The 26,298-nt window shown below is 45.2% G+C and overlaps 1 protein-coding gene across 4 annotated transcripts in view; it reads left to right on the forward strand.

Annotated features, from left to right (window-relative positions):
• LRRTM4 (leucine rich repeat transmembrane neuronal 4) overlaps positions 1 to 26,298 on the forward strand; it is a 172,042-nt gene that overhangs the window by 65,019 nt on the left and 80,725 nt on the right. Inside the window, exon 3 of one of the 4 annotated variants that reach the window (XM_085559243.1) lies at positions 17,996 to 21,516. The exons of the other annotated variants lie outside the window; for them this stretch is intronic. Coding sequence (XP_085415369.1) covers positions 17,996 to 18,004 — 9 coding nt within the window. The 3' untranslated portion in view covers positions 18,005 to 21,516. Of the gene's footprint in view, positions 1 to 17,995; positions 21,517 to 26,298 lie in introns of those variants that run through there. 4 annotated transcript variants of the gene reach the window in all.

The following is a 26,298-nucleotide window of genomic DNA, read 5'->3' on the forward strand; positions in this document are numbered from 1 at the left end:
TTAGATATTAGAGTAGAAGTAGTCACAAAGTAGAGGGAAGAATTTCTGAGTGCTGTACAGGGGGTTTTGGTTTTGTACATGGGGGTACACTGTTGTACTGAGGATGGATTAAAAAGGCGACACACAGATTTTATAAGGCAAATGAGAATTTTGTTTATTAAAAAACACCCATTTGTTTTATAGACAGCTACAATAAAGGTGAACCTGATTGGTTCTTAATTAACATCCCTCACACCATTGGCTAATTAGACACAGCCCCCTCTTGTAAAACATCTTACGAGAGAACAACGCCAGCTGCAAAGATTAGGAATTGTTTTAATTCCTTCTCTGAGCTTTCCCAAAACTTCCCAGGGCAATGCCTGGGAAAGTTTATCTGACTCTCTCCCTCTGACCAAACTAACCACAGTTTGTGGTGGGTTTTAAACTTTTCCCTCTACTTCTTGTGCTGGCCTCAATTTTAACCATGCCAGGAACTCTGGAGGAGGTCATGGATGGTGACTTGGATCATCAGGGTCACTGCCAGCCTGTGAGGCTCAGGGGCACATGGTTTTAGAGCACAATTTCAATTTTTTGTATAGAGCTCTTCCCGTCCCTGTGAACAAAAGGTTGGGTTGGACAATAACACAGAAAGCAGCAATAACTCATCAGGATCAGCTCCACGTTCCCCCAGGAGGATAAATCCTGGATAATCTCATCTGCCACGAGTGCAGAGCAGCTCCAGTGCACCCACTCACTGCAGAAGCTTTGGGAATTCTGGATGTTCAGTCTGAAACCTCCAGAAATCCTTCGCTCTTCCAGCAGGTTTGTTCCTATGGAAGCAAATGGGTAAATGGTGGAAAAACCCCAAATGGGTTTTTTACCAAATGGTAAAATATAGTTGATGGAAGGGGATTAAATGTTGAAATCTGCTGAAAGCCTTTCCAAAGTGTTTTATTTTTATTTGCTCTGGAGTTGTCTCAGGAGAGCTGAGACAGGGATTTTAAAGGTACAAGTGTTCACAAATTGGGGGTACAATTTTCTCACTAATTGAAGTGCAGATTCCCTTCCTCACACCCCATTTTTTACATCCTTGGTCCTTTGCTTCAACACAGAACAGCCAGAGAAGTTTGTTTTGTCAAAGGAATCCAGCTCAGCCACAGGATCACAGTTTATTTCTGGTGTTTTGCCCTCCCCCAGGCCAGGAAGGATGCTGAGGTTGGAGCAGGAGGCACAGGCAGAAGGAGCCATCATTCCCTTTAATCCTCATCAGACCCCACTGATCCCCCTTGTTTTCTTCATTTCTTCCCCCCTCTTTTTAAAAAATTAATGAGCCATAAGGACAAGGCTGATAATGAGCTGTTTATTGGTAGGACCACGGGTTGAGGGTGGAATCTGTTGGTGTTGTTAAAGAAAAACATTTCTGTTCTGGAGCATCATAAAATGCTGGGCTTCAGCAACACCTTTATGTGGTCAGGGATGGATTTATTAACAGGCTGTGCTCCTGGACCTTGTCTGGGTCTTCTTAACAACAGGTTGATTTATTTAGGCTTAGGCTTGGTTCCGTTTCAGCCCTGCCTCGTGCTTTATTTTTGGGGAAGCTCAGAAAAAAACTCTGTGTGTTGTTCCCAGGAGCTGGCGATTTCTGATTTAACTCTTCACCGACTCCTGCTTTTTGTTGGGGATTAATTTCTGTTTATAATAAACATGTCATCACTCCAATGGATGAAAGAGTTACTGCTGGCATTAAGCTCCAGGAATTGAGGGTGAGGGGGAGAATAACCTCAGTCAAGCTCAGAAATTACAAATTAAGAACCAGTATTAGCAAAGAGAACTCTTAATGACTGTGTGGTAGCTCTTAGATTGTGATGCAAATCTGATGGTAGAATCCAGCATAATGTTATTTACGCAAAGAAATGTAAAGAAATAAAGCAGAGCTCACTTTCATCTGCACAGGAAGGGTGAAATGGTTTTCCTCAGTTGCTCCTGAATTTCTCTGTGCCCAGCTCCTGTTGATGTTGCAGGTGTGCAGCTCTTTGCTCACCTGTCACAGCCCTGAGGTGAGATTTAGGTGACCACTGCTGCCTGTCAGCCCCTCGGCTGGCAGAATAAACAACAGGAAAAATCCAGGAAAGTTGCAGAATGAAGACATGTCCTTCCATGAGGGTGAAAGGATGGGACATTTAAAGATTTAAAGGCTGGGACATTTCAGACAGGGAGACTCGGTGACCCACGGGAGGCTTTGGGGCAGCTCCTCCTTTAGTCCAGGCAACGCTGGGTTTGTGCCACGTCCTCAGGGTTCCAGGAGGATTTTTCAAAAGCATATTTGGACAAAATAATAGTGTGCCTTGCAGTGTGTTAATTTAATGCCAGTGTTTTCATTTCTGCTGTGAGTGGAAGCTGTCGGTGTTATCTGCTGGGTGCTCACCCGGCTCTGGAGGAAGGGAGAGCAGAATCTTTAATATCTCTCAGCTCCACTCGCCCCAACTCCAAACCTGCTGGAACTCTGCAGTGACACAGAAAGGAGCTGCTTTCATTAGCCTCTCACATTGTCATAACGAAGTGCTGCTGATTCACAAGCATAATTACATTGTTCTTTCAGCCTTTTGCGTGGCAGGGAGAGAACAGAGAGCAGAGCTGCTCCTGGAGACGCCTGGAATAACCTCCCTGCTCCAGGGGGCTGCTTTGAATCCTCGGCCTGTCCCCTGGGGACAAGGTGGCACCTGCCAGGGCACACAGCATGTGCTGCCTGATCCCAGCTCAGCCCTGGATATAAAAACTTCTTCCCTACCACACTCAGTGCTGCCATTCCGCAGGGAGCAGACGTGGGCTGGTCCCTGCTGGAGCAGGCTGGTGCCTGTTCCCAGCCAGAGCAAAAAAGGTCACTCAGCACCAGCAGATTTAGGGGCCAGCAAGTGTAAATCCTGCATTTGTTTAGGTCCTGCACGTTACCTCCAGCTGCATTCACATCCTGGGAGGAACAGAGGTTGGAGGGATGTGACTCAAAGACAGCTGAGCAGGACTAATTTTGGAAGCTGTTTGCTCTCCTCTGTGGATGTCCCAGCAAAGGGGATGCAGAGCATCCACAGGAACTGCTGGAGGCCAAAGCAGATAAAGAGTAAAGAAAAAGTGCTTTCTAAAGGACTTACCAAGACCACACACTCTTGGCTCCCTGGTGCAGAGCTTTCCATATTTTCCTTGGAATGAGCAGCTTTTCTTCTTCCAGTTCCATGTGGGATAGAGGTTGGGTTGGTCTGAAACAGCACCCACAGCTGATAAAAGAGAGAAATGCTTCTGTGTGTTGGCTCCCCAAACAACAGGGACAACACTGGTAGCTCCAGGTGATCATGGAATCCTAAAATCCTGGGATGGTTTGGGTTGGAAGGACCTCAAATCCCACCCAGTGCCACCCCTGCCATGGCAGGGACACCTCCCACTGTCCCAGGTGCTCCAGCCTGGCCTTGGGCACTTCCAGGGATCCAGGGGCAGCCACAACTCCTCAGGGAATTCCATCCCAGCCCCGCCCCATCCTCTCAAGGAGGAATTTCTCCCCAAAAATCCCAGCTCCTCTGCCCCCTGGCAGCTCAAACCTCCCCTGTGTGTGACAGGGGTGCCTGGTGGCCGAGCATCAGCTCCTGGCTTTGCCACCTCTAAGTGCAGCGTGGCCCTGGCTGTGTCACCTCCTCCTGCCCCACAGCTCACGCCCTGTGGATTTTTTTTCAAAATCCAGGGATTTAAATCCTCAGGGCTTTAAAATGCACCTGCCAGGTGTTTAAGGCATTTGTGTACCCAGAACTACCCCGCAGGGGCGCCTGTTGTTATCTATGGGATCTGGATTTAATTCCATGGATAAGACAAACCCTGCTTGTTTGGTTTTTTAGAAATTCACAGAAATCCTTGGATTTCTGGGCATGCAGTGACAGAGGTGACAGCCACAGCCAGGCCTCTGCTAACTAGAAATTCTTGCAATGTGTTTAACTCGGCGTGGACGCATTCTGGGAAGAAAATATTAAAGAAGTGGGATCTTTGGGAAGTGGTGGAGTGTTTTCCATCTGCTATTTGCATTCTGGTGACAAGCACTGGTCTGATGGTTTGGAGTGTAAATAAATTCCCATGATGGCTTTTACAAAATGCATGCACTCGGATATTTGCATTTGGAAAGGGAAGCCAAAATCTCGGATGGAGCAACAGAAATGAGAAATGAGTTTGCCAACAGAGCTCACTGAGGGAAGAAAATCTCACTGGGTCTCTTCACAAAGGACAGAAATCCAACGTCTTTAGGAAGTACCAACCTCAAACTAGAGAAGAGGTCATGCACTGAAACCCCAAATGGTGTAAACTTCTTGAATTCATGAAAAGCTACCTGGGAGTCTAAAGAATATTTGAAAGAATAGTTAGAAATAAAAGTAACAAAACCCCCATTGTTTGATCCATGGGTAAAATAAGAGAAAGTGCTTTTATGAGCGTGGCAGTGAATAAATCCAAGTTTCCAGTGCACTGCTCCATGGGTGCTCTGCTTGTTTGCACAGTGCTCGTTTGTAACTTGTGACAGCTCAGACTCCAAAGAAGCCCAGAAGGCAAAGCCAAAATCCTCCACCCCGAAAAACCCATTCTGAAACTCCTGAGCTGAGGATATGCCCTGTTGAAATTGTCAAAATAGAATGGAGTTATCGTTTTTAAAAAACCTTACATCTAGTCTTGCTGCTGAAACTTTTATTTGAGTTACAGATGGCTTCAAAGGAGCCTCAGGGCTTTAAAATGCACCTGCCCAGGTATTTAATGCATAGAACTACCCCCCAGGGGTACCTGTTGTTATTTATGGGATCTGGATTTAATTCCACGGATAAGACAAACCCTGCTTGCTTGGTTTTTTTACATTTTTCCTGACTGTGCATTCAGTCTGTAATTCTTCTCCTACAGGTGGGATGAATTCCATCCCATGATGGCTGTTATTTTCCCTTTAATCCTTAACTACTGGTGTTTAGTGGGATATCTGCATTTTCTCCCCCTTTTTTCCATTAAGCCACTAAAAGGTTTCACTTTAGCCTGTCAAATTAATGCTGCATTGAGAAGAAATTGTCCTGTTCTGGGGTTGATTAAGGTGACAGATCCTGCAGGATAATTGCCACTGCCGTGGAGCTGCTCCCAGCAGGAACAACCAGCATTTCCCAGCGGCAGGAGGGAGGTTTGGGAATCACAAAATCATGGGAATGGTTTGGCTGGGAAGGGATCTTCAAGAGCAGCCAGTTCCACACCTTTGGAGCAGCCTGGGAAGAGTGGGAAGTGTTCCTGGCCTGGCAGGGTGGCACTGGGTGGGCTTTGAGGTCCTCCCAACCCAAACCATTCCAGGATTTCCTTATCCCCTGTTCCCCCCACACGTCTCTTCTGCCTCCTCCTCTCTCCAGAGGGACAAAGGCACATCCCATTATTGCAAAAGCAGATTTTCCCCAAATTTTCCAGGAGCTGTGGATGGAAGGAATTGCCCATGAATTGAACCCAGTTCTCCTCCAGCAGCTCCGAGTCTTTCCTTGCTCCACACCCCCTTTTAGGATGAGCAGCAGTAAAGGAGAGTCACAGCAATATCCAAGATGACTTAAATGGAAATGTCAATGTATTTTAATGACATGCTGAGGAATAGTCATGAAATTCCATGGTTTATATAATGCAGATAATCACTTTTCTGTCAAAACTATTGACACACATTCATTTTGACTGATAAGCATCGTGTCGAAACTCCTGATGGGGTTTTTGAATCCCAGGCTTTGAACCTCCTGCAAAACAGCAAGTCAGAACCAAGTCACTCAGCACCAAATTGAGATTTTGGGCTCCTTTGACAGCATTTGCCTGCCATCCCCAGTGGGTTTTTGATGTTCAGACATGCAAAATTTGGGTGTGTGCCTCTCAAGATCGAGCACTGCCTGGTGCTGGAACAGCTCAAAGCAAATCTTCACGGTCAGTGTTGTGTTTGCTGTTTGTTTTTGCATCCTGTGTGCTGGGGATTGCAGGTTGTGGGCAAACAGGGCTGGCTGCCATCCCTCTGAGGTAAATAATTCTCGGTGTCTGCTGCTTTCAGAAAGCTTTCAAGTCCAGGCTGCGCTGGGAGGAACGAGGGGCTTTGTGTAGATCCCAACAACTGCTGGAGCAAAGGCTGATTGTGGGGTGAAATTATGACCCCTCAGAAGTGCAGCTGGGAGTTAAGCGCTTAAAATTCACCGAATTCACAGAATGATTGGGTTGGGAGAGACCTTCAGCTCATCGAGCCCAACCCAGCCCCAACAGCTCAACCAAACCCTGGCACCCAGTGCCACATCCAGGTTTGTTAAACACACCCAGGGGTGGGGACTGCACCACCTCCCTGGGCTGCCCTCAGATCTGTGCAGGTGTCCTCATGCTGCGTTCGTGGATTTATCCCACCCCAGCTGGCATTTTAACACAGGCACACTTACATCAGCTATTGCACTGAGCTTGATTAACAACAGAAATAAAAACTGTGTCTTTACAACAAAGTCACTTTAACACCACACATAGAAATCCATTTGTATATTTGTGAAAAGCCAATATTATAATATGTGTCTATAACACTGCAAACACGGACAGAGCTCTCTGAATTCCAGGAGGCTGCAAACATGGACAGAGTTCTGTGAATTCCAGAAGGTGGAAACATGGACAGAGCTCTGGGAATTCCAGGACACTGAAAATACGGACAGAGCTCTGCAAATTCTAGGAGACTGGAAACATGGACAAAGCTCTGGGAATTCCAGGAGGTGCAAACACAGAACTCTGTGAATTCCAGGAAATATGGACCGAGTTCTGTGAATTCCAAAGGCTGGAAGCACAGGCAGAACTCTGGGAATTCCAGAGACCGTAAGCATGGACAGAACCCTGAATTCCAGGGGCTGGAAGCAGACAGAACTCTGGGAATTCCAGAGGCTGGAAGCATGGACAGAGCTCAATTCCAGAGGCTGGAAGCACGGACAGAACTCTGGGAATTCCAGAGGCTGGAAGCACGGACAGAACTCTGAATTCCAGAGGCTGGAAGCACGGACAGAACTGTGAATTCCAGAGGCTGGAAGCACGGACAGAACTGTGAATTCCAGAGGCTGGAAGCACGGGCAGAACTCAATTCCAGAGGCTGGAAGCACGGACAGAACTCAATTCCAGAGGCTGGAAGCACGGACAGAACTCTGGGAATTCCAGAGGCTGGAAGCACGGACAGAACTCTGGGAATTCCAGAGGCTGGAAGCACGGGCAGAACTCAATTCCAGAGGCTGGAAGCACGGGCAGAACTCAATTCCAGAGGCTGGAAGCACGGGCAGAACTCTGGGAATTCCAGAGGCTGGAAGCACAGACAGAACTCTGAATTCCAGAGGCTGGAAGCACGGGCAGCCGGTGGTTTCCAGCCCCAGCTGCTCCCTGGAGCTGGGGCAGGGATGAAGGTCGCTGCCATCCCTCATCCTCATTAGCAGCAGCTGCCAAAGGCCGGGCACGAGGCCTCTCGTGGAAATGCTGGGTCCTGACATTGGCAATCACATAAATAATTCAAGGGTTGGCACGGCTGCACCTCGGCTAAATGTGAACAGCAGAGTTCAGCCCTGGGACTGAGCTCCCTCAGCCCTGCAATTGAGACACTCAGCCCTGGAACAGGATTTCAGCCCAGAATTTAGGATTTCAGCCCCAGAATTGAGAATTTCAGCCCCAGAATTGAGGATTTCAGCCCCAGAATTGAGAATTTCAGCCCCAGAATTGAGGATTTCAGCCCCAGAATAGAGGATTTCAGCCCCAGAATTGAGGATTTCAGCCCCAGAACTGAGGATTTCAGCCCCGGAAATGAGGATTTCAGCCCTGGAATTGAGGATTTCTGCCCTGGAATTGAACCCTTCAGTTCTTGAATTAAGATATTCAGCCCTGGAATAGAGGGTTTCAGCCCCAGAATTGAAGATTTCAGACCCAGAACTGAGGATTTCAGCCCCAGAATTGAGGATTTCAGCCCTGTAATTGAACCCCTAAGCTGTGGAATTGAGCTCCTGAGTTCTGAAATTGAGCCACTCAGCCCTGGAATTTAATATTTCAGCCCTGGGATTGAGCCCCTCAGCCTGGGATCGAGGATTTCAACCCTAGACTTGAGTATTTCAGCACTGGAATTGAGACATTCAGCCCTGGAATCGAATTATTTCAACCCTAGCATTGAATTGGGCCCCTCAGCCCTTTAACCTGTAGGCCCTCCCAATTCTGTGTTCCATTGAGATATTATCCACATGCAGATTCCTAGCATATCTAGATTGTACAGGCAACATTTACCCCCAAAAAACCCTGAAAAGTTATAGAAATGAGATGTGCAAATCAGAGGTTTTTTTCCTGCTTTGCCACTCCTGCTGAACTGGTGGTACCAGGAGACTGGTGGGGAAGGATATTGGATAGATATCACCCAACACACAGGGCTGTGCCTGTGATAAGCAAAGATTTATGTTATAATCTTCCAGATTCCAAATAATTTCCCAGGTTGCAGCAAATTTCTCACAGCTGGGTCAGCTCAGGGGTGGGGTTGAGCTGAACATACAAATATTTTGCAGCTCTGGGGTTACCTCTTCGGAATTTTTCTGTCCAAACAGTGATTCTGCATGTTGAAGGTGCTTTTGCTCTGTGGTATTTAAGCCCCTGAGGTAAAGGGGATAAAAATCCAACTGCTTATCCCTGCAGTGCCTTGTCAAAGCAGAAGTTGTGCATCTGGCTGATTACAAGGCTTTTCACTTGCTCTAAAAAAACTGCAGTGCTTTCCCTCAACTTTTCACACAGCAGTGGTTGATATTCTTCAGCATCTCTCAGCTTCAACTCCTGTTTGTTCAGTGAGGGCCGAAATCTGTGCATGCAACTGCTGGAAAATGTCCTTTTCTGTTGTGTCCATCCTTAATTCTGCCCTGCTGCTTTTCCCCCGATTTCTGTGTGTGTGAGGGTGACAGAGCAGCTTCCCTGTGTGGCAAGCACAGTTCTCTCCCTCTCAGGATTTTTCATAGAGAGAAATGAAAGATAAAAAAATTTATATTTCCGCTCCTTGATTTTCCCATGTGGAATGTGTTTGGAGAATTGTTTACCTGGGGTGAGTGCTTGGTTGGATTCTGGTGAGGATTGTTTGAGTCTGATGGCAAATCCAATCCAATCCAACACAATCCAACACAATCCAACCCAACCCAATCCAACCCAATCCAACCCAATCCAACCCAATCCAATCCAATCCAATCCAATCCAACCCAATCCAACCCAATCCAATCCAATCCAATCCAATCCAATCCAACCCAATCCAATCCAATCCAATCCAATCCAATCCAATCCAATCCAATCCAACCCAACCCAATCCAATCCAATCCAATCCAACCCAATCCAATCCAATCCAATCCAATCCAATCCAATCCAATCCAATCCAATCCAACCCAACCCAATCCAATCCAATCCAATCCAATCCAATCCAATCCAACCCAACCCAATCCAACCCAATCCAATCCAATCCAATCCAATCCAATCCAATCCAACCCAATCCAATCCAATCCAATCCAATCCAATCCAATCCAATCCAACCCAATCCAATCCAATCCAATCCAATCCAACCCAACCCAATCCAATCCAATCCAACCCAACCCACCTGGGGCTGGACTCTCAGAGAGGGTCAAAGGTTGAATTAAAGTTAGAGAAAGTCGTATGTAGTTTTAGTATCCTCCTTTTCTATAGTATATTAATGTATTTTAGCATAGTTACAATAAAGAAATCATTCAGCCTTCTGAATTGAGTCAGACATGGCCATTTCTTCCATTGGGTTCTCCTGCATTTACAATATCCCTGTGGATTTACGGCCAGGCAGGGGCTGCTGCAGGGTTTGCAGCTCCCCCCTCCAGGTTCCTCCTTCCTCCAGGCTGGCACGGATGCTTCAAAACCCACCTGAGTGAAATCTGTGGTGATTCAGCAACTGCTGCACGTGGAGTTGAGCTCTACTCCGGGTTGGGAATTACTACATCCCTCCTACTCCTGAACCTGAGCTGCAGGTAGTTTAGAAAATAACCATTAGTGCTTATGTTCATCTAAATATACATTTGTCTCTCGTAAAACCCTTTCATGAGGGGCCAAGTGCTTTTCCCCCAAGACTTTGTCCTCCAGAACCTGCTTGCACAGATCAACATAATGCCCCAAACATGCTGCAAAAACAAACGAGATTGATATGAAAGAGTTCAGTGAGCAGCACTTGGAATGGGGTCCATAATGGGCTTTTTAATTAAATGAATATAGTCATTTCATCGAGGCAGTTCTCATTACTGGGCCAATATTGAGCTGACCATTTCCTTCTAATTGCATTGTGTTTTGCTAGAAGAGGCTCTGGTTTGGGGTTGATTTGAATGGATTGGTATGTGATTGTGTCCTGACACCTGGTGCACACAGAAAAGGTGGAGCAGCTCTTCTTTCTAAATGAAGCTGTTAAATATTCCGTGGAACACGGGAGAATTATTTACTATAGCCTGGCTTGGCTGGCCATGTCCACATTGCCCTGCTGCAGTGTTTATGTAATTCCAGATATTTACATTTCTTTGCCCAGCAGAGTGAATTTTATTAAATCCATTGTGTTCCAGCTCAAAAGATGAGATCTGTTCTCTGGTGCACAGGGAGGCTTCAAGGGGATGTGGATTTCCTACCAGAACTCAGTAAAAATTTTCCTCTTTTCCCCACTTTCCTACATATTTTATATAGGAGTTATATATTTTATTTTACTGATTTAACAGAATCAGAATTGTATTTCCTTCTTTTCTAGTGTCCTTCTGTCCAATTCTTTAATATTCAAAGAGAAATGCTGATTGTCCTTGGATCAAACCTGTGAAAAAGCCAAAGAGTGACCTGGAAAAGAGGGTAAAGTCCTGGAAAACTGGGAATGTTCAAGGAACTCTGACTTCAGCACCCCAAAGTCTAATAATAATAATAATAATAATAATAATAATAATAATAATAATAATGATTATGATGATGACAATAACTCATAATTCTGAGTTATTTAACTCGTAAGTTATTTAACTCATTACTCTAACTCATAAGTCAAATTCAATAATAATAATAATAATAACAAGAAGAAGTCAAATAACTCATAATTCTGAATTTCCTCCTGCAGGGCCTGCCCTTTCACAAGGAAAGTAAATAATTCTGCCCCATTCCATCTCCTTTGGTGCTCCTGCTTTAATGGGGAAGCTCACCTTGGAAATTCAGTGGGAGCAGCGAACAAAGAGTTCTTGCAGAAACTTGAATTTCTTATTTTTTTCACCCAAAGATAGCGTGTTATCAACTCACCAGGGTCAAGCTTACTGTAATCCTCTGCTCTAAGATCCCATTTGAGCAAAACTCTTTTACCAAAGTTAATGGAACATTTTGTGAGGGATTTAATCCTGTTTGAGAAGGAGGGCTCTGATCCCAGGACCAAATCACTCCAGGAGCCTGGAGCAGTCCTTTGAACGCTGCTCACATCTGGATTTCGGTGGTTTTGTTGTCAGGAGTCAAACACAATCAGCCTCCAGTGGGTGAGTGGTTCAAACAGTTAAAGCTCTGTTTTAACCACACAGCTGCACAAGTGCTTTTATTGGGAGAGCTAAAAATGTCAAAGCACAATTTAAAAATGTTAATTAAGTTTCAATCTTTGTGGACAACATTGTTAATCACAGTAAGTGAGTAAAGCAGCAACCCTTGGGTGTTCTCACTGTCACTTCCTATTGAACAACAGTCATTCCCACTCCTGTCACTTCAACTTACCCCAGTCTGTCCATTAAAAATCTCTTCATATTGCTTCAGTGGTCAGAAACTTCTGTTAAACGCTCAGCAGCAGTTGGGAAGTTTAATCTTCATCATTTTTCCCTTCCCTTTTCTGAGGTTTGATTCTGACCGTGGCTCTGGTGCTGTCCCAAAGGCTCTGTGCTTTGCAAGCGTGAAGGTTCAATTTGAAACAAGAAACGGTTCTGGAGGAGGCAGGAGAGACCCGCCGAGTCCGAGCCGGGCTGTGCTGCACCTCTGGGCTGGCAGTGGGGAGGAGCTGCTCCATTCTGGGGTGCAGGCGGGCACTGGTTCACTCAGCCTGGGCAGGTGGCACTGGTTTATCTCAGCTTGGGCAGGTGGGCACTGGTGTCGCTCAGATCAGGCAGGTTGGCACTGGTTTCACTCAGGTTGGCACTGGTTCACTCAGACTGGGCAGGTGGCACTGGTGTCACTCGGATTGGGCAGGTGGGCACTGGTGTCACTCAGGTCGGGCACTGGTGTCACTCAGGTCGGGCACTGGTGTGATGGGCACTGGTTCACTCAGCCTGGGCAGGTGGGCACTGGTGTCACTCGGATTGGGCACTGATGTCACTCAGATCAGGCAGGTGGGCACTGGTGTCACAGATTTGGCACTGGTGTCACTCAGCCTGGGCAGGTGGGCACTGGTGTCACTCAGATCAGGCACTGGTGGCACTCACATTGGCTGATGTCACTCAGGGGTGCTCCCTGGAGCAAAGCTCTGCCAGCTGGGCTGAGGAACAAGAACCAGGATGAGCATCCCTCAGCCCTGGCAGCTGGGGTGTGCTTCCCCATCCCTTCCCATTCCCCCATGGATCGGGATCATTTTCCCATCCCCTCATGGAGGTGGATCATTTTTCTATCCCTTCCCACTGCCTCATGGATCAAGATGATTTCCCATCCCTTCCACTCCCTCAGGAATGGGGATCATTTTCCCATCCCCTCATGGAGATAGATCATTTTTCCATCCCCTCATGAAGGTGGATAATTTTTCCATCCCCTCATGGAGATGGATTATTTTTTCATCTCTTCCCACTCCCTCATGGATCGGGATAATTTTTCCATCCCATCATGGAGATGGATCATTTTACCATCCCTTCCCATTCCCTCATGGATGAGGATCATTTTCCCATCCCCTCATGGATTGGGATCATTTTCCCATCCCTTCCCACTCCCTCAGGGATGGGGATCATCTTTCCTTCCCCACCAGCCCCACGCTGTCCCGGCTGTGCCTGCCCAGCCTCGGGGCTGATGTTGAGCACAGAGCTGAGCTCTGCACTGGCCTAAGGAGTCTTGGGTCACTTGAATTTATTTCTCTCTGCTCATTCCATCCCCTCCCCGAGCCCCGAGCCGGGCCTAGATGATTTTTTGGCCCAGACTGAGGCTCCACTCAGTTTCCTCACAGTAGTTTTGCCTTCTGGCCCTCCCCCTTTAATAATTTCCTTTTCTCTGAGGCTGCATGCTTCCTCTCAGCTGTCAAGCCCTCGCGGAGGGTTTTATCCCACTAACTGAAATAACATTTCTTTTTCTCCCTTTGTTGAAGTTGCTGCTTAAATCAAGCTTGCTTTGTTCTCCCCAAATAAAGGAGGATGCTAACAAGGCTTTCCAGGGTGCAGACATGTCCTAAATGCATTTTGGAGATGTGCTTTTAAGCTCTCTGAAGGAGAAGTAGAAACTCTTGGGGGGAACACTGTGTTTAAAAAAATAAAACCAAAACACACAAACAGCCTCCCCACAAAAAAACAAACAAACAAAAAAACCTCCACCCAAACAAATGAACAAAACACAAAAGAATACCCCAAACAAATGAACAAAAAAAAAAAACAACAAACAAAAAACCAAAACCAAACAAACAGGAAAACCCACACAAAAACCCCACAAAACCTGACGACCTCGGATTGTCCTTTAGTACATCAGGCTTTGGTTTCTTTGTGCATTAAAAGAGGAAGTTGGAAGAATTCCTGTCAGGAATTTCCAGCCCCAAGGAGAGGCAGAATTATCTTCGCACAGGTTCTGCCTGTCCAGGACAGGATTTGTTCGTCTCTAAAAATCACTGTGGGAAGGGTTTGGATCCAGATTCAAATCCAGATTCAGATCCAGATTCAGATACAGATTCAGATTTAGATCCAGGTTTGGATCCAGATTTAAATCCAGATTTAGATACAGCTTCAGATCCAGATGTAGATCCAGATTTAGATCCAGATTTGAATCCAGATTCAGATCCAGATTTAGATCCAGATCCAGATTCTTATTTAGATCCAGATTTGAATCCAGATTTAGATTCAGATTCAGATTTAGATCCAGATACAAATTCAGATTTAGATCCAGATTCAAATCCAGATTCAGATCCAGATTCAGATCCAGATTTAGATCCAGTTGGACTAAAGCTGCAGCGAGCCCTGAAACCTGCTGCTCCCTGAGATGCCCAGGAAATTCATTATAAAAATGCCTTCTTGGGACTTTTTGTTTTCCTCTTCTGAGGGCAAGTTGTTGAAAGCTGTCTGAACAGGGGGCCTTTAATTAACAATTTTTGTCTCAGTCTACTGCCTTCCACATCTGGGAGCTCTGAGGTGAATCAGCTTTAATTAAATGTTCTCCACACCTCCAGAAGATGCCAAAGCATCCTGGTGCAGATATTGAAGATGGGATTTCCAAAATCCCACTTGGTTGATCTCCTCTGCCTGGAGTTGACAATTCTCAGTGGTCTGAATGTTGTTTGTCAGTCTTGCTCTAAATTAAATTGTTGCTGCATGTGATGATCAGGCAATGGCCAAGGAGGGAGCTCAAAAATCCCAATTCTGATCCTTCTCACCCCCTCTTTTCTTCCCTTTGTACAACCATTATTCGGTGAATTGAAAGAAAAGAAAACACAGACTCAGGGGGAACAAACAGGGAATTCCTCTCAGCTTCTGAAAGAGCAGAATTAAGAAAAAAAATACAAAATGCAGAGCTGGGAAATTCTGAGCCAGAAGTCAAAGGCTTCATGCAGATGCTACAACAAAGTTAAAGGATCTTTTATAATAATCAAATGGAACAATTCCTTTGTGATGTTTCTGTTCACCAGTGAGGGTGGGAAGAGAGTTCCCTTCAGGCCATGGCCTTTCCCATCTCTCTATAGAGGTTCCTGGGTGGGAAATAAATGAGATTTTTGGCCTAACCAGAAATTTTAAGCACAGTAGGTGCTTAAGAAAGTGGTGTTTCATCCATTTGGAGCTCTCGGTGCTTGGAATTACCCTGTAGCAGGCAGTGGGTGTTGCAGGAAAATAAAGTTGTTAGCTTTGTACTTCTGATTGGGTGGAAATACAAATAATGTGGTGCTGAGAACACTTCAAATTTCATTGAAATGAAGTTATTTGGTAAGAAATACTGAAATTATGGGGAATGAAACCTTAAAGGTCTTGTTACAGTGTTCAAAAGCTATAATGGAAATGGGGTGAGGAATTATAATCAAGGCACGAGGCACCAGGTAAGGGGGACCGGGGTGGAGCTGCTCCAGGAGGGTCTGCTCGGAGCTGGATGTTCTCCATCACCCCCTCGACCAGAAGCACTGAAAACACAACAAAAATAGGACTGGGGGCAAGCTGAGTTCCTTTAGGGAGCTCAAAACCCACAGGGAGGCAGTGGAGGAGCCAAAGCTGTGTCTGGGGGAATTCGAAGCAGCCCCTGGGGATGAAGGGAGGGATGCTCATCTCTGTCCTGCTCAGCGCCCCGGGAAATGGGATGAGGAGGAGAGCTGAGGGCAGGGACCTCGTGAAAGCTTCTGTAAATCACAGCTGGCCCTGGGCTCTGTGGAGCAGGGAGGGCTTTGCCAGATTATCACCTCTGGTACCTCCTCCAGGTTCCTCCTGGGGGCATTTTCAGTTTCACTGAAGCCCTGACAGGTACAGAGGGCTTTTATTGGGTTTTCCCCAACCTGAATTGCTTTTTGTGAGTATAGTCACAGAATCCTGAATGGTTTAGGTTGGAAGGACCTTAAGAATTACCTAATTCCACACCTGCCATGGGCAGGGACACCTTCCACTATCCCAGGGTGCTCCAAATCCTGTCCAGCCTGGTCTTAGACATTTGCAGGGATCCAGGGGCAGATTTAGATCCAGCTTCAGATCCAGATGTAGATCCAGGTTCAGATCTAGATTTAGATCCAGATTTAGATTCCTATTTGGAGCAGCCACAGCTGCTCTGGGCAAAATGACGTGAAAGAATTAGTAGGAATGGAAAATAATTCCTAGGACTGTTGCTTTCTTGCAGCTCCTGGCAGCCTGGCTTTATTTCGGATGCATCTGCTGGTGGGACCATCCCCCAGGATGCAGCAGCCCCACCTTACCAGGATCTGCATGGACTAAGGACAAACATCACCCTGGTTTTGTCCTCTCCTTGTGGGTCATGGGTGGCTCATGGAGAACTGGCTGTTCCCACAAGATCAGCTGCTCCTCCTTGTTTTCCCCAACACCACCACATCCACGGGGCTGTGTTTATCTCAGATGGTTTCTGAGTGCTCTGTGCGTGGCTCTGTCATCTGATCATCCACGGGAGGAGGCTGTGAAAGGAGAGAAGGAATGGAATTGTTCCTAATGACACAACAGCCAGGTCCAGCAGGGGAAACCTCCCACTTAGACTATGCACCATGCTCAGAAAAATTACTAAAATCTTCTTCTAATCCTCCTCAAAGATCAATCTCTTAATCTTTCTGACAGTAGAACTGACTAATCACCTGAATAGGATTTAAAGCCACTGAGACACTGACAAGACTTTAAGCTGGAAATAATTTGCAGGGTTTTTGTTTGGTTTGGCTGTTCTTAATTGTCCAGCAAAGCTTCCCTTTCTCATTTCTTGATTTATCATTTCTTCCCCTAGAAGTAGAAATTAGAAAGGCAAAAAGCTGTTATGGTGTTAATTACAAGTGCAACAGCTGGAAAACTGTTTAGGAGATAAAAACCACTCCAGACTTTGTGATCATGTGGATTTTGAGGTCTGTTTTTAGTTCGTTTTACTCAGTTTTGCATAACAAATACAAGTCTGGAACCTCAGGCTACTGCACTTGAGTCTCCTTTCCCATTTGGGAAAAGAGTTTCCTGCTTGTAACACATTTAATCTCTTCCTTAGGAGATGATTAATTTTGAATTGTCATTCTATTTTTTACTCTGGGTTTGGTTTTTCCCTCACCCAGTGAGGGCTCCTTTGACCTGGGCGGCTCAAAAACACTGCAGACAATGTTGGGGGACTCATGAACAATTTTTACTTTCATAGTGTGGATAAAACAACTCCTCCAGGGCTGAATCTGCATCACTCTGAGTCTACAGTGAAAGTTCTAAAGTGTGGCAGTGAGGGACAGGGAACACAAACCCACCTTGAGTCTGTAGCTGCTCAACTTGACTTGTAATCAATAATAGATGCTGCAGGTTGGAATGGATTTAAACAATCCTTTATTCAAGCTGCAGGAGATTAATGATAATAGTTTCTCTTATTCCAACCTGATTTAATGCATTTCAGTTGAAATAAACCCATTTTCAAAGAGCCACGTGCCCCCCTGTGTAATTTAGGTGTGTGTTTTTTGTAATATTTTAACAACAGGGCGGTTGTTGAGAGCTGTTCCACCAGGTCCAGGAGGAAACTGGAAATACAACTACAGGTGGTGGAAGGTCTTCCCTTTCTGCTCCTGCTTCCCACCCTTTGTACCTGCTCAGGTTGGTGGAAGAGCAGCTGGGAGATCTGGAATGGGAATTGCAGGCGCTGGCAGAGCAGGAATGGCTCACCTCGGAGCCCTCCAGTGGTTCTGTTTGTTCTCCTCATTTTCATTCAAACAGAACGTGGTGGAATTGGAATTAATTGGAATTTCTGTTCCTCTGTCCATCTCCAAACTTGATGGATCTCCACAAAAATGTATTTGCAAAGGTGGATAGCTTTGCAAAGGTCTCTAGGGCAAGGAAGAAATTGCAAAATTTCTGTGACGAGTCCCCTTCACCATAGGAAAGAGTGGAAACAGGCTCCAAAAAATGCACACAGGCACCTAATGAAGGTTTTTAAATGACTTTAAAAACTATCTCAGATAATTTCAGATCTCCTCCTGAAAGCATGTGGGAGCTGGACAATCACGATTGCATCGTGCCCTTAGAAATGGCATCAAAATGTGCAATTATAGACACAAAACACCTTTGTGAACTTGGCTGGGTGTCTCAAACGGCATTCCCAAGCTGGTTTATTTAATTTTATGTCACTCTTTTCTTGCCAGAGTAAATAACTCCCCGGGATTTTGGAAGGAGGCTGAAAATACGAGTTGAGTTGAGTCTCATGTGCTTGGCGAATTTGCTGCACCTTCCCTGAGATACCTGGCGCCTTTTTCTTCCCTCCAGCACCCAGGCTGCGGCTCCTGTCAGCCTTCCCAGCTGAACAGAACAATTTCCCCTCCTCGGCTGACAGCAGCTGTCATTAGGAAAATTGCAGGGCCAACTCTGACAGGATTCACACAATGGGGAAACTCGAGCTTCTCGCAGGCTCCGAGCAGCCCAGGCTCTTCAGCACATCTTGTCACTCGGAACATGAGCTCATCTCCTCCCCGGGAGAAGTTGGCAGATGAGAAGATTATTTCTGACAGATCTGAAACAGCCCCGATGACATCCTCCAACAATAAACTCCCTGCCAGGGGCTGGGGGAGAGAGGGGAAAATGGTCTGTGGTTAAAAAAAAAAACAACGGGTGAACGCTTAAATTGAAGGATTCTCAGTGTTTGTGGCTTCTTGTTTAGAATTCATTCCTTTTCCCTGGGTTAAATATTCACAGCTGTTCATGATCCAGGGAGTGATAGCCCTTTCCCTGCAGGATGTTCCTCACGTTTGAAAGCTCCTCGGAGCTGGAGTTGGGTCCTTTCGTGCCCATCAGCAGGAGGTGCTTGGGCATCAGGGATTCACGGCAGCAGCAGAAATGTGTGGCATTGTCCTGGAATTGCCTGGAATTCTGGAATTCTCTGGTAGTGTCCAGAATTGCCTGGAATTCTGGAGTTCTCTGGCATTGTCCAGAATTGCCTGGGCTGGGAACATCCCTCGGGCAGGGAGCCTCTCCTCTGGCAGAGTGTGTGTGACTGCAGGGCTGGGCTGCTGCTCTGGGGTTTCATCCCAGAGTAACAGTTCTTTATTAGAATAACTAAAAATACAAATGCAAGAGTACAAAAAGAAAAAACCACTGCCAGAGTCAGAGCAGCCCTGTCCCCTGTGGGTCAGGGAGGTGGTTCAGTCCCATCCCAGGGGGGCTCAGCCCTCCTGCAGTGCCAGCTGTGCTTCTGCTGGAGCAGGATCCTGCACAAGGGGGGAATTTTCCTCTGTGTCATGGTTTGACACTGGCACAATGCCAGCACCCCCATGAAAATGTACCTCTTAATTGAATGCTGTGAAACGCGATTGAGAACAGAGCAAAAGTAGGCTTAATCTTAATAATAAGGTAAAAAACTTCATTAAGCTACTACTACTATACTGCTATAAAAGAAAAAAAGAAAGGAAAAAAACCACACAAAATTTAAAATTAAAACCTTTTAAAGTATTCTTCCTGGTTAGAAGTCCTGACTCCTGTCAAACCATGACACTCTGGAGCTCCAGGGCTGGGGGAGATAGGCCTGAGCTCCTCTGGAATGCAGGGGGGAGAAAGCTGCTCCTCTGGGAATGCAGTGGGAAGAAAGCTGCTCCTCTGGGAATGGAGGGGGCAGAGGCTGCTGTGCTGTTCCTAGGTCAGATTGGATCCAGGTAGGAATGTTTGGCTCCTCCCCTGGGCAGAGCATCTCCCCATGGATGATGGAATTTTCTCAGCCATGCAGGGACACTCACTGGGCATGAACAGAAGATAATTAATAATTAATGGCCCATGAACAGCAGAGATCTCCTGGAGGGAGGATTGGTTGTGGAAGAGATAAGGAAAAAACTGCCCAAAGAACAGCAGAGAACTGCCCCACCTCTGACAGATGGCACAGAATGCACACCCCCATTTCCAACCACAGCACACAGACCCAGGCAGCTCCAGGAACCTTTTCCCTTCCCCTAATTACTGACAGGACCTTGCTTTTATCAGGAACTGCTGATCTGAAGGTGGCAGGCTGTGCTTTACAGCACATACTTGAAATAAAATCATTCTACACGTCCCAATCCTGGCTCCTCAAAGCCTTCGCTGCAGAGTGGGAATGAGCACACATGTTCTGGGGAACAGTTTTCTGTCACAATGTGCAATTTCATTAAAACTTCAAGCATTTCATGGAAACATTTCTCTGCTGGCAGAGCAACTTTATAACTCAAAACATCTCCTTCAAGGGTTTCCACTTCGTTCTGAGAATATCCTGATATTTGATGGTGATGAGATGGAATAATTTTGTTTTACCATTTACAGTGAATTCATTCAGTGTTTATATTAAATGAACATATCACTCTGATCATGTGGGGGTTTATTTTTGAAAGTTTACCCCATAAAACAGATTTGGTTTGTGTTTAGCTGAAAGGGATGACAAAGCACCTCATTCCAGCCTGTCCTTGAAACACACAGGGAATTCCAGCCCTTGGTCACAGTTTTTGGGGATGCAGGTGGGGAATTTGGGGCAGTCTGGGCTGTGCTGGACACACAAAAAACACAGAGTTCAAGGAATTAGAGGCTTGCACACACAGGACAAAGCAGAGTCAGCATTTGTGCCTCACTCCAGCTTGGCAGCAGTGAAAGCTTGGGGTCCTTCTAAATTAGGAATTGGTGCAACGTAACCAATCTGGGAATTTATTTTAGACCAGTTAGAACCAGAATCAGCCCGGTGGGATTATGTGGGAGCAGCTGAGCCAGGCTGGGAGAGCTGGGAATGTTCCCCTGGAGAAGGGAAGGATCCAAGGAGAGCTTCCAGCACATTCCAGGGCCTGAAGTGGCTCCAGGAGAGCTGGAGAGGGACTGGGGACAAAGGATGGAGGGACAGGACACAGGGAATGGCTTCAAAGTTATGGAGAGTAGGATTTGATGGGATTTTGGGAAGGAATTCCTGGCTGTGAGGGTGGGAGGGGCTGGGATGGAATTCCCAGAGCAGCTGTAGCTGCCCCAGGATTTCTGGAAGTGTCCCCAGCCAGGTTGGAGCCACCTGGGACAGTGGGAGGTGTCCCTGCCATGGCAGGGGTGGCACTGGGTGGGATTTGAGGTCTTTCCAACCCAAACCATTCCACATTTCTATGCCAATTCTGTTTCTCATCCTTCAAAAATGCTCTTAATGTATCCATTATTTTTCTCAACTTTATTCTTGTATTTTAAAGAAAAAATCATATTCAGCACAGAATGCTTATAAAGTGCAAAACTCATCAATTATTCAGGTTATTTATGCAGATTTGAAAGTCACAGACATTATATGGCTTTCTGTCTTTTAAGAAAAATTGAAAAGAAATTTAAGAGGAGAAAAACATTTTCCTGAGCTGAGGTTGGAGTTCAGCTCTTTGGGATTGTTCTGTGTGTTTGAGTTGTTTGGGTTTGCTGTGTGTTTTCCAACACCCTTAAGAGAAGTCAATAACGAGGTAACTCAAACAATCAGACAGAGCTGGAAGAGCACCAAAACCCACAGGATTTGGATAATCTCAGTATTCCTTGTGTCTGACATAGCAGCCACCAGCTGAATTCCCAGCTTGGATTTTCCCTGAAATTATTTCCCTACCTCTTTATTTCCTTGTAAACGGTTGTTGTTGTTGTTGTTGTTGTTGTTATTATTATTATTATTATTATTATTATTATTATTATTATTATTATTACTATTACTGTTACTGTTACTGTTACTGTTACTGTTACTGTTACTGTTACTATTACTATTATTACTATTACTATTACTATTACTATTACTATTACAATTATTTAAAATTTTTTTATTATTATTTCCCATTGTAAATGTGTTAATTGAGTTAATTTAACCAGCATTCAATCAGTTGATGCTGATTTTTGGACTCAGTGTTGATGAGGGCCAAGCCAGGCTCTGCTTCCCAGTCTGTTTCAAGCCCCAGTGCTGGGCAGGGATCAGCCCTGCCTGGGGTCCTGCTGGGAAATTTTTGTATTTCAGCCCTTCAGTGAGAATCCCCAGCTAACAGAGGCACAGAACCTCTCTTTTGGTGTTTTTTTTTTTACCAAAAAAACCTCTCTTTTGGTGGTTTTGACGTGCCCAGCACTGGACAGAGTGGGGACGAACCAGAGTGTGGCTGGGGACAGATGAAGCACAAAATAAATCAATGAGTTTGGTGGCAGAGACTGCAAACCCTTCCCTTCTCCCAGAGCTGTAAATTGGCAGGTGGAGGGAACAATTCCTGGGGCTGGGAGTGCCGAGGGTGATCAGGGGCTGTTCGTTCTCCAGCTGCTCTGGCCCTGTTGTTGTCAGAGTTCAGGAACACAAATAATCACGGGATATGATTCTCTGCAGGTGCTTTTATTGAGAGCTCTGGGAATCAGGGGTACAGACCCAATTTGATATCCTATCATTATATAACTTACATATTAATTTTTAAACTTATATTTTTCTACTGTATACATGACTTTATTTAAGCACGAGTTTCTCGTGACCTCTCTTAGGTCCCTGACCACAGTTTCTCATGATTATTCTTACGATTAAACAGTAATTGTATTTAATTACTAAACAATCATCACATCTAACAATTATATCATTTATCATTTACTAGCGACACAGGTACAGTTCTAGCAAGGTACAAGGCCTTCATGTACTTAGGCTATTTATTTTTATCAGGGCCTACTAAGCTTAATTTTCCTTTTAACCCTAAATCCCCACGACTTTAAAACCCTTTTGCTATCATTGTGATTAAGATCCCATTCTGTATTGAGCAAGTGTTGGAGCAACTGGAATTGCTTTGCCTTGGATAATTGTGTTTGTTTCTCCCCGTTAAATTTACAGGCTCTTTTATGCCTTCTCCCCATGTGCTCACGGATTTTCCAGAGCAATTTGCAAAATAACCCTGATTGCTCTTTCAAGCCCCTTTTCAACATGCTGTCTGCAAAAAAAAAAAAACCAAAAAAAAAAAAAAAAAAAAACCAATAAAAACCAACTCCAAAATAGCATTTGGAGCTGACAGTTCATGGTGCTGCTCTCCCACATCCACATGGTTCCTGTTCTCTGCAGTCGGATCATTAGCTTGGAAAAATCTCTTTATCCCGAACATTTGTTTGTGTTGGTGCGTGACCAAAAGGTGCCTCGATCACTTTATAGAGTGGCCATTTGCTAAATAATGCAAAAACTCTCACATTTATTTGTAAATAACCCCCAATGGCTGTCTGATCCATTTGTGGATGTTAAGGCAGCAGTGATTCCAGCGTCCCTGCCTGTCGAGCTTCTTGTGGGTTTGGGGTCTTCCAAGAGACACAAACAGTTGTTGGCTGTAGTAAAATTGTTTATTGCATAAATAAATTCCGTTTATTGCATAAATACCTCAGTGACAAAGGCAGTCCCAGCTCAGGGCAGGAACAGCAGCAGCAGCAGCAGCCCCATGGTTCCCTGGATCCCGAGCAGGACAGAGGCAGCAGCCTTCTTTCTTCCTGGTGATGATGATGATGATGATGAGGCAGAAGAAGATGCAGCAGCAGACAGGCAGTCTTTTTTTGTCTTCTTTCTTCTTGTTCTTCCTGTTGTCTCCTTCTTCTTGTTGCCATCTTCTTCTTCTTCTTGTCATCTTCTTCTTGTTGTCTTCTTCTTGTGGTCTTCCTGTTGTCGTGGTTCTTCTTTTTCCTTCATGCCAAACACCTCGATTCAGGGTGTTTTTATTGATAAGGCATCCAATCAGCTAAAAACACGATGATAAAACATTATTTCTAAACCAACTGGAACTTGACTCTCGTGTGCCAAAGTAATACCAAAGTAGTGTCAGTTCTTATCTAAAAAACTACATATAGAATATTATCTATTTATGCAAATGTGCTGTTTCCTTATTTCAAATTGACATGTATAAGTTTATCTATTTACATGAACAGTTCTATTTATTTACACAAACAATTCTAGATATTTATGTGAATAGTTCTATTTATTTACATTAATAATTAAATCTATTTATACATATAGTTTTATCTGGCCCAGTGGCAAAGTTCTGCTATGATTTTGTTATGTCCAGAGCTGAACTTTAAACTTGGCCTTAGGGCCTTTGCTAGCTAACACAGTTTCTTAAGGCTTAAAATGTATTTCTACTTACTTAAAACTTAAGACTTATGCTTCTACTTCCCATTTTTGTAGCTTAATATATCTCAATTTCTCTCAAGGCTTTAATCCAGCCCCTGCATTTATCTCTCTCTCTCAGGACTCATAGAGGGTTCTGCCCATCCCAAGGGCAAATTCCCAGTGGAAAAAGCTGCTGGGATGTCCTCGGTGCTGCTGGGAGCTCTGGCCCTGGGGATGATGGACGGCGCTGCTCAGGCTGGGTGGGGTTTGGTTTCATTTCTGTGCACTCCGTGATTCATTCTGGGCGTCCCAGGGATCCCAGAGTTTCATCCTGGCAGCCCGGGAATTCCCTGCCCTTGCTGTGGATGGGCCAAGGAGGTGTGAGGGCAGAGAGAGAGGGGAGGAAATCAGAAAATGAAAATGCGGCAGGAAAATAAAATAGAACCAGAGTTTTATGTAATTTAGAGCTTTGGTGAGGGCAGAAGGGAGCTTCAGGAGGCTCCACCACCTGCCATGGCCAGGGCTGGCACTGGAGGGGTTCACCAGATATACATATATATATATATATATATATATAGTGTTTTTAAGCCTAGCAAGCATTTTCCAGCGTGCTTGTGTCAGTCTGAATCAGCAGATATCAATAAGCTGGGATCAGCAATTCCATCATCTTTCCAGGTGGTTGCTGGCTTTCTGTCCTGCTTGTGGTTGTCTGAAGGGAGGCCTTGTACCGGTGTCTGCTGCATGGTGCATCAAGCTTTTCATTATACATGAGCATTTAATTGCTTTGTTGCAATATCCATTTAGCTTTACCACAACTTCCTCTATTTTATTCCAAGCATCATTTGTCTCGCTACCTCATCTCTTTATTCTACTATATTTCTTCTATTTCGATGCTTTATTTGGCTATTTGGTGAGAAAGCTTCAATTGCTGATTTCCATTGCCTGTTGAAACGAACCACAAAAACATTTTTCACGATTTTAAACCAGATCACATTTGGCCACCCACAGATATCATTTTCCCCTCTTCTGCCTTCTTTCTTCTATCCTTCCCCTCCCCATCCCAGGCCTCATTTTTGGTTTAGTTTCCTCCCTTTTTTTTAGCAGACTGACTCTGGATATTCCCTTTGTTGCTTCTGCTGGGCTGGCAGGATGAGCCCAGCTCTGCAGCAGTTTGCAGGAGCAACGTGAGCACAGTGACAAGAAATCAATCTCACTAATAAAATTAGCTGAGTTTCGCTTACTCTTTCGCACAACTGGAGACCGACTCATCCCCGTGAAGGCAGCTTTATGGCCTGATTTTTTAATGGAGTGTAAACCAGCATTAATCGTATGGGGAGGGGCAGAGATTGGGAGCATAAATCCCCTAAACCTCCGCCGGGTCCCTGCACATCAACCACAGGGAGATTAGGGAAGGGAAAAGGAAATTTGTCCTGCGCTTGTCTGTCTGCTCAGAGAGCAGCTGGTGGAGTTGCTGCCTTAAGGTTTCATTCTTTGTATTTTTCAAATCCTGCAGTGCATTAGTCTGTAACTCTAAACTCCATATATATATATATATATATATATGCATGAGTGTATGTGTATATGTATATATATGTGTATATATATATATATATACATGTGTATATATGTATATAAACACACACATATATACAAACTTTATAAAGTGTTAGCTGATGTCTGCACCTTTTGGTCAAACTTAAATCTGTCTGAAAAACTCATGTCCGTTGTCCATTTTGGGTGTAGCTGCTTGGGGAGGTTTTGTCTGCCCTAAATGTACCTGAAGCCCTTCAATAAATATATCTGCTTTTATTCTTTTAACTTTGTCTGGCTTCTGTTTCTAGCTAAACCTGGAAAAGGCACCATAGTCAGGAAAACTCTCCTGGAAGAGCAGTTCTATGTCTGAATCTCTGCTGCCTCAGCAGAGTTTCTGTGATTGCACTCGATGTTGTTTTCCAGCCCTGATGATCCCGTGAGATTTTGGGGCACTTGTGTTAATTGCACCTCCTGTAATCCTTGACCTACTGGAGAATTTTGTTTCTTTTTTAACACACTGAGCTTGGCTTGAATATCTAGATAAAGTCAACTATTCGTGACTTCCACAGAGGACCTGAGAGGTTTCAAAGGTTGGCAGAGGTTGCCCAGTGGAACCGTGGCTGCCCCATCCCTAGAAGTGCCCAAGGCCAGGCTGGGCTTGGAGGAATGAAGAGACAAGACAAGGGGAAATGGATTTAGGCAGGAGGGCAGGATTAGATGGGATTTTGGGAAGGAATTCCTCCCTGGGAGGGTGGGGAGGGGCTAGGATGGAATTCCCAGAGCAGCTGTGGCTGCCCCTGGATCCCTGGCAGTGCCCAAGGCCAGGATGGAGCACCTGGGACAGTGGGAGGTGTCCCTGCCCTG

The sequence above is a fragment of the Lonchura striata genome, chromosome 22 (genome assembly GCF_050655825.1).
Source record: "Lonchura striata isolate lonStrDom1 chromosome 22, ASM5065582v1, whole genome shotgun sequence".
NCBI lineage: Eukaryota > Metazoa > Chordata > Aves > Passeriformes > Estrildidae > Lonchura > Lonchura striata.